The 8,482-nt window shown below is 61.4% G+C and overlaps 1 protein-coding gene across 1 annotated transcript in view; it reads left to right on the plus strand.

Moving 5' to 3' along the window:
• Positions 1-8,482, plus strand: part of SORCS2 (sortilin related VPS10 domain containing receptor 2) — a gene marked incomplete at its 5' end in the record, with an annotated part of 487,825 nt that overhangs the window by 447,434 nt on the left and 31,909 nt on the right. Inside the window, 3 exons of the mRNA XM_046655787.1 lie at positions 1,483-1,559; positions 6,547-6,638; positions 7,597-7,704. Of these exons, the coding sequence (XP_046511743.1) occupies positions 1,483-1,559; positions 6,547-6,638; positions 7,597-7,704 (277 nt within the window). The remainder of the gene's footprint in view (positions 1-1,482; positions 1,560-6,546; positions 6,639-7,596; positions 7,705-8,482) is intronic.

Here is an 8,482-nt window from a genome sequence, read left to right on the forward strand (position 1 = left end):
ATGGATGGATGGATGGAGAATGGATGGATGGATGGAGAATGGATGGATGGATGGAGAATGGATGGGGGTATGGATAGATAAACTAATGAAGGATGGATGGATAGAGAATGGGTGGATGGACAGATGGATGGATAATGAATGGCGGATGGATAGATCAATTAATGAAGGATGAATGGGTAGATAAACTAATGAAGGAGGGATGGGTAGATGGATAGATGGAGAATGGATGGACGGATGGATGGATAATGAATGGGGGGATGGATAGATAAGTTAATAAAGGATGGATGGATTGGTGGTTGGTTGGGCCTCAAAAAAAAGGAGGCAGGCACACAAACACTCTGCTTGAAATTCCCTTTGACTCCTCTGATCAAGAAAAATCCATCTCCTTTGGAATTTTCCAGTGACATCTAAACTTGACTCTGGGTGAGATATCCCTGTGAGTGCCGCATAAACAAGGCTTCAAATGGCAAGGGATGCACAGGTCACCCAGGGCAGGGGCCTCGGGGGCTCCAGGCCAGAGTCCAGAATGGCTTCAGTGTCCTCATCACAGGTCCCCATCATCCAGGTGGCTCGGACCCCTGGTCCCTGCCGTGACCATGGGGCACATCAGAAACCTGCCAAGTCCAGCTTATGGGAAAATCCCACTGTTCAAGGTCCTCCCCAGGAGGCCATTTGGGGCAGCAGGGCCCAGCTCCAGGGGCCACGGTGATCTCCTGGAGCCGACGTCCTTCTAGGTGGCCACTGTTCTGCGTGTAGGAGCCCATGTTGGCTCAGCTTCCTCATCTGTAAGTGGCATTGCGTTGGCTTGGACACGGGGTGGGGCTCTGGTCCCACCCCAGGATTCAATCTGAGCCCTGTAGAGCGGCCTTCGAGCCAGCCGGGTAGGGGCTCAAGTGAGCTCTGACCGAGGAGGAGCCTCCTGGTTTGGCGCCCACCTCCCCGTCCTGCACGTCTTCTCCAGACGCTTCCTGAGCACCTGCCCCTTGCCTGGACCTCCCATCATGCCCTGGACCTGCCTCTGGTCCCCCCTGCACCAGCCCCAGGGAGCCACCACCACCTGCAAAGCCAGTCCTGTCCTCCCCCACTTTAAAGCCTGTCAGGGGCTGCCGCCTGCCGGAGGCCCCTCTGACCTGTCCCTGACCACTGCACCACACTTCCTGTTCTTGAACCACACGCATCACCCGTGGGTGCCCTGAAGCTCTAGAGCTCTGCCCGCACCTGGGCCTTGCCCAGAGCCCCTGAGGCTGGCTGGCTGTGGAAGGCTCGTCCTTCCCTGCACAGACTCAGACCCAGGGCCCAAGCGTCGTGGTTACAGCAGGCCCGTCACTGTATGAGGTGTGTAGAGAGGGGCACGCGTGGCTTTGGTGGTGGGACACGTCGACCCAGGCACACGCAGCACTTGCTGGGGTCTGTCTGGGCTCAGGCCCTGTAATGGGGAAGTGGCTGATCCTGAGAGCAACCCGCCCTCTCCTTCTGGACCAGGCAACTTGGGCTCACAGCTGGTGGAGTACAAGGAGGAGATGTACATCACGTCCGATTGCGGGCACAGCTGGCGGCAGGTAAGGGGGCGGGGAGGGCCTGGCACCCTCCCCACGCCCACCCACCCAGAGATCCCGGGAGGGCCGTCTGTTCCAGCACACCCCCGCTCCCGGGGTTCTGAGGCGCGGTTCTTCGTCTTCCCTGGCCCGAGTGGCTGGGCGCAGCTCCCATTAGCAGACTTTACGTCCGCCGTCCACGAAGAGCAAGTCCAGGCCGGGCTGGCCCGAGCCACCCAGCGTTCCTTCCGTGGCCACAGCTGGAGGATTACAGATCTCACGCACATCTTCACGTGGCCAGACACAGACACGTTACCGTGAGGGTCGAAGCAGAGGCCATAAATGCCAGGGACGGGGTGGAGGTGCCGTCCTGGCAGGAAGCCACCCGGGGACTCCAGGGCCTGGGCTGAGCTCTTCTGGGAGCCCAGAGGCCAGGAGGTGGGGGGCCGCGGACGACTCCTGTGTCCTGGCAGGATGGCCGCTGGGTGGATGGCAGAGCGATGGAAGAGAAAGAGAACGTGGGGGAAGGGCAGGTTGGGAGGCCACGCTGAGTCTGGGTTGGGGCATCCAGGAGACATCCGGGGACGACAATCTGACATCCAGTGTGGCCCAGGAAAAGAAGGAAAGGGAAGCAGTTACGCAGGAGATGGTCCCCACGCCAGGTTCCGAGCGCACCTTCTCAGCCCAGAGGGGTCGTGCTGCTGGCGGGAGACCCGGGGACAACACGGGGCGGCCGAGGGCGGGACGGCTGACAGGCCCCATGCACCCTGTGCAGGAGCTGAACCCGAACGTGCCGCCCCAGGAGGGGCCAGCTCCCTCTGCACTTGCTGTTTTTTTCCAGAAAAGGAAACAGTCCTCCTCTGCTCTGCCAGCCGCGTGGAGTGCCAGTTTCTGCTTTAAAGGCTTGAGAAAGTGCTCTGGGCTCTCAGGGGCCTCTCCCCTGCCCGACAGTGTAGGAAGCCCTGTTTTAGGGTCATTTTTTGCGCTTCTGCGTACACCACCTCCAGCCCCCTCCCAGGTAACGCTCCAGACAAATATTTACTCCCAAAGCGTGAAGCTCACCTGCAGCCTGGTGCAAGGCCACGACATTTTTAATGATATGCAAGAAACAAGGAATTTTGAAAAGGGCAAAAGAGATTTATTGTGTTACAACATTTCTATTTCACTAAAACCAGTGAAACATGTCCAAAGTTTGTTAAAGGTCACCGCCTGTCCATTTGTCAGAGACACGCCCCCCCTTTATTAGACTAGATGGTCCGGGGTGACAGAGCAGAGGTCTCCTGTGATCGAGACGGGCTGTGGGGTATCCACAGGGTGCTTCTGGCGAGCAGTCTGCTTGGGCTTCATATTGGGAATGTCGGGGGTAAATCGGAGACGTCTGCTCAGGTGCTGAGCGGGGCCTGGCATTGGGGTACTTGTTCCCCAATGATGGGGGGGCGCCAGATGAGCGGGGCTGCGGTGCGTGGGGGAGGAGAGGAGGGGCGCCGTGTGCGTGTGCATGGCAGGGAGGGGGAGACGCTCGAGCTGGGTTTTGGAGTTTGCCGGGGAGGAGGGGGCAGAGAGGGTGCCCAGGCAGAGGACGGGATGGGACAGAGGCTCAGAGGGCAAGACGACACCATGAGCTCAGGCCAGTGGTCAAGGATGTAGTGAGACGTGGCTGAGCGGGGAACTCTCAGAATAGGAATTACGACGGCGGCGGGTGTGCTGTTGAATGGACGTGACCTTTTAAGAGCACGAGCTCCTGGGATGATTGAAAAACAATGGCCAGAAAACGCTCCGGGAGCCCCCTGCCTCACTCCAGAGCCCAGGGTGCGGGGAGGCAGGGAACAGGGCGGTCAAGGCGCAGAAGAGCAGTCCCGCTGTGGGGCAGGAGAGCCGGGGCTGAAGAGGGCAGAACTGTCTGTGGGGCTCCTGGGATGCCCAGAGGCACCCTGTCTCCCAGTGGGTGGACATGGCGGACGCACCTGCCCGTCCTGGAGGGAGGAGCCGGCGTCTGGTGTGGTCCCCCTCATCCCCCATCCGGCAGGCAGCCTGGTCCCCAGGGAGGTCCTGCCAGAGCACTGGCCCGAGAACACACTCAGGCTTCCCCCTCACTCACCGGGCCCTGTTGTGCGGCAGCCTGACATCCCCATGAAAGGGAGAAGGTTAGGCCCCCAGGGGAGCGGGGACTGAGAGCGCCCCCCGCACAGGCAGAGGCACGTGCGTGGAGGTGGTCTGCCTCCTTGGAGGTCTCTCCCCAAGCTGTGAATTCCTGGGGTCCAGACTTTCATCTCTAGCTCTGGATCCCAGCACCCAGACAGAGAGGGCCTGGAACACTGGGTCTGTTAGATGGGTGGATGGATGGGGAAGAGAATTGTGAAAAGTTCTTCCTCACAGTATCCTAAAGTCAGCAGGCTGTCACCTCCCTTGTCCAGGAAACTCTACCTCTGTTAATGTAATCTTATCCCAAGCATCTACCTGAGCTAATGGTTGGGACAAAGGACATCAGGCACGCTGACTCCCTGATGCCCTGCAGACGCAGCCCTGGAATCCAGTGGGACCCAGTGCTGCAGGGGTGTGTCTGGGGAGCCTCTGAGTTAGTGCTCTGAGCTCCCCTCCAGCCTGCGACCTCATCACTCACGAGATGCAGCTCCTCCTCCCTGTCCTGCTTGTGGGATGGGTGCCCAGGGACTAAGAGTCGAGGTGGAAGGGGCGAGGGGTTGGGTCAGAGACCTGGGGTCTATAGGGCTCTGCCAGTTACCAGCTGTGTGGTCTCCGGCGAGTCAGTGTGTGTCTCTGAACCTCCAGCGTCTCCTTGAAATAACCCCCAAGTGGCTGACCTTAACCAGGACCCGTGTGAGCAGCAGGGCTGCTGCCCACCGCCTCCCCCCCCCCCCCCCCCCCGCCCCCCGCAGCGTGTTCACCGGCTCACAGACACCAGGTCCCCCGGTTTCTCCTGGAGAAGCTGCCCTGTTGCAGCAGAGCGCTATGAGCCATCCCGCCACCCCGCACCCAACCCACTCACGAAGGCGCCTGCGGGGGCCCTGGAGCCCCCTGATGGGCAGCAGCTGTCACCCAGCAGGGAGGGGCCCAGTGTGGCTGGTCCTGTCGGTCCCCCTTCTCTGTGTCATTTTACCAGACCTGCCAGCCTCCCGCTCTAAATGTCAAGGGAGAGAAGGAGGGAGGAAGGGAGGGTGGGCTCTGGGAGTCTTCTGCCCACTTCCCCCCATTTTTCATCAGGGGCCTCTCCATTATTCAAGCCAGAAGTGTTTCCCGGAGAATTCCCAAGAGCAGTGGGAAATGCCAGCAAGGCTGAGGAGAAGGTGCAAGTATCTGGGGAAGAGATTTGCAGGCAGGACACTGCATGTGCAAAGGGCCTGAGGCATGTTCCAGGAGAGGAGGCGAGATGGCTGGTGTATGGAGGGTGGGAGACAGGTGGACAGGGCAGCTGCTACAGAGCCCCAGAGGCCATGGGAAGGTTTGGCATGGTTCTAAGAGCCCTGGGAGGCCATCGGAAGGTTCTGGTGGGGTTGAGGGGTGTGGGGGTGATGGGCTGTCAGGGCTGAGGGCCTGGCCGGGAGGCACCCACACAGCTCTGCTGAGGTCTTATATTCCTAAGATGTGGGGCCTCTGCCCTGTGTCCTCCCCGTGCATCCTGCTGGCCCCTCCTGGAAAATCTAACACTGAGACACAGAAAAGGCTCCAGATGGCGGAGCAGCGAGAAGACCCACTGGCGGTTTTTTACAACATTCCCGCTGGCTCAGTGTCCTGGAACAGTCCCCTGGAGTTGGGGAGCTTTCCCGGCTCGTCCTGCAGGGCGGGGCACGGCAGGGTGGGGTTTGGTCAACATCTGCTGGAGGGAGCCCACTCCCCACCGGGCTCAGCCCCGGGGGCCGCGTCCCCGCTGGCCTGGCAGCAGCTGCCCCACCCAGCCCAGGAGAGCAGGAGGCTCGGCCAGGCCCCGGGTCTGGACAGGCGGAGAGGGAAGAGGAGCCAGCGGGGGCCGGGCTGCTGGCTCTCTCCTCTCTCCTCCTGGGAGCCGGGAGCCAGAGACAGCCGGGCAGACAGGGTGGGAGGTAGCAGGGCCTGGACCACTCCCGCCTTGGGGCCATCATTGAGAGCAGAGATGCAGGGCACCTGCATCCCTCTCTGGGCGGGCAGGACACATGCTCCCATCTGGGCGCTTGTGGTCACGAAGACCCATTGAGCCCGGTGTCCTGGTGTGACTTAGGAGCCGCGCTCGGCTCTGCCAGCTGCGGCTGTGCCCCCAGTGCTGCGAGCCTTGGCTCCCTCACCTGGAAAAGGGGCCCCTGGCTGTCTGCAGACACGTGAGGCCACAGAGCCATCTCCTCCTGCGTGAGCCCTGTCCCACCGCTTGACCTTCTGTTCCGTGAAGACTCGGTGGCTGTTCATTCGTTCACTCACTTATTCATTCATTCATCCCACACACACTCCCTGAGCACAGGCACCCCAGCTCTGAGCAGAGCCGTGCTGGGCCACAAAGAGGACCCTGATGCAGGCCCAGCCTTTGAGGAGGTCCCTGGCTGGAAGAAACAGCAATGAATTAGTGTAGTAAGTGCTGGGGCGGGGGCCCAGAGGCACTCCCCAGGCAGCCTGGTGTCAGGGAGGGCTTCCTGGAGGAGGCGGCACTTGAGCTGAGTCTTGATGTCAAGTAGGGGTGTGCTTTTACTGAGGCTGCCTATCCCAAGTTCCATTCTTTCTTTCTGGTCTCATGCTGTTGGCCTTCCCGGGACATGAGTTTCTCCTGTCGAGAGCACCGTCTCTCAGTGGTCTTGAAATGGCACCGTCATCCATTTATCCCACGTGTCCTGGGTCCGGGTGCTGTGGAAGAGCTCGGCGATGGCCTGGGGGACTCGGGGAGCCCTGACCAGCCCTGCCTCAGGGAGCTGGCCTCTGCCGGTGCCCCCCAGCCTGTGTGTTGTCAGTTCTGCCCCTGGCGAGTGACCCTTGACCCTGAACGACCTCTGACCCTCTCAGGGTCCTGCCCTCAGCGCCGTCCGCCTCTCTGCAGGTGTTCGAGGAAGAGCACCACATCCTCTACCTGGACCACGGCGGCGTGATTGTGGCCATCAAGGACACCTCCATCCCCCTGAAGATCCTCAAGTAATGAGGGGCCAGCGCCGTGGTGCAGGGCGGGCGGGCTCTTCTCTCCTCCTGGGAGCCCCTCGGGCTAGTCCCAGAACAGCTCCCTGTGGGCCCAGGGCAGCGGCCCAAAGCCCTCCTAGCAGAGGGTAGCAGTGAGCCCAGCCGGGCCTCCCCCAGCGCTGCCCAGGGCCGGGCGTGGGGAGATGAGGAAACAGGGAATGACAGAGCAGTGGGGTCAGGTGAGCCAGAGACCTCAGTCTAGGGGAGCATGGAGGGCTTCCCAGAAGAGGTGACTCTCAAGCATCAACAGGAACTAGTTAAGTGGAGGAAGTAGGGCCAGACAGGGAAGCCAGCAGCCTGTGCCTGGGTGAAAGTGGGCTTGGCATCAGCTTCAGACATCTGAAGGACAGTTGTGGGGAAGTAAGGGCAGGTATGTGCTCTGGACCCAGAAGGCAGAGCTGGGAGAGTTGCCAGGAAGTCAGTATCACTTTAGTCTGAAAAAGAGCTGTCTACACTTGGAGCTGGTGGCACTGTAATATGCCACTGCATTGGGAGACAGTAGCTGCTGTCTCTGGCCTAGCAACCCCTGGGCCGGGCTCAGGCACTGGGGGAGGCTGAGCTGGATGTTTCTAAGGCCCAGATAACTCTGCAATCAGGGACTACAAAGCGTCTTTGTGGTACCCAGACAGCACACCCAGGAGTCCTTGGCTGTGGTGTTGTTAAGCAGATGTGGACACCACTTGGTGATGGGGGTGGCCACTGTGGCCTCCCAGGAGAGAGTGAGGTCGGGATCCAGTTGTGGTCCAAATGCTGGGCTGGTCCCAGGCATGGCCACTGCTCCCGCCTGTTCTCCAGCAGCCTCAGCTGGACAGTGCTTGTCCCTGGCTGCGAGCCTGGCTGGATCCAGTGGAGCAGACGCCCTGGACACGGGGAGGGCCCTCGCGGGCCCTGCGGATGGTGACCCCTTCTCCTGCAGGTTCAGCGTGGACGAGGGCCTCACCTGGAGCACGCACAACTTCACCAGCACCTCTGTGTTTGTGGACGGGCTGCTGAGTGAGCCGGGAGACGAGACGCTGGTCATGACGTGAGTGCCCACGGGATGGGGCAGGCGGGCTGTGGCAGAGGGTCACCTCGGCCCTTGCTGCTCTGAAACCCACCCCCACTCTCACCCCGGTCTCCGCAGCTGCCTCCGTGTCTCTTTCTGTCCACTGTTTCCTCCACGCCCAGCCACGGGGCGGTGGCCACTCTGTCTGGGACACCCACCGCGGGCTAGTGAGGGGTGGACCCAAGAGTCGAGGGCCGGCTCTGGACCACTGCCCCTTCCACCTCCCGAGTTGATTATTATCGTTGTTGTTGTTATTTTCCTGTGGCACCTGTAAAGGACGCGTAGGCCCGTTGCACAGTGAGGACCTGAGGCCCAGACGGGCCAGTGCAGGCGGAGCCAGGCTGGGTCCAGCCCCAGGGCCCCACCGCAGGTCAGGCTGGGCTCTGGGCTGCAGCTCACAGCCCTGAGTCGCCATCTTTTTCCAACCCGCCAGCCCACTTTGGGCCAGATGCTGCACGAGGCCCCGGGAGGGGGCAAAGGGCATCAGGAGCCCTGTTCACAGCCACTCACAGCCCAGGAGCAAGAGTGTGGGGGACTGAAGAAGAGCACAGAGGGCTTGAAGGGCCCCCGCCGCGCCTGGCGGGAGGGCACTCACCCGGCCCGGGGACTCGAGGGGCCATCGGAGGGCCCGACTTTTTCTGGCAGAGCCGAGTCAGGCGGGCTGGGCCGAGACGCCGCACTCCTGCAGCTCCAGGATCCGCCGATGCCATGCATGCCCACCCCGCCTGGAGCGCCGAGCCGAGGGGGCCCCCGCCTT

Source organism: Equus quagga, chromosome 3 (assembly GCF_021613505.1).
Source record: "Equus quagga isolate Etosha38 chromosome 3, UCLA_HA_Equagga_1.0, whole genome shotgun sequence".
NCBI lineage: Eukaryota > Metazoa > Chordata > Mammalia > Perissodactyla > Equidae > Equus > Equus quagga.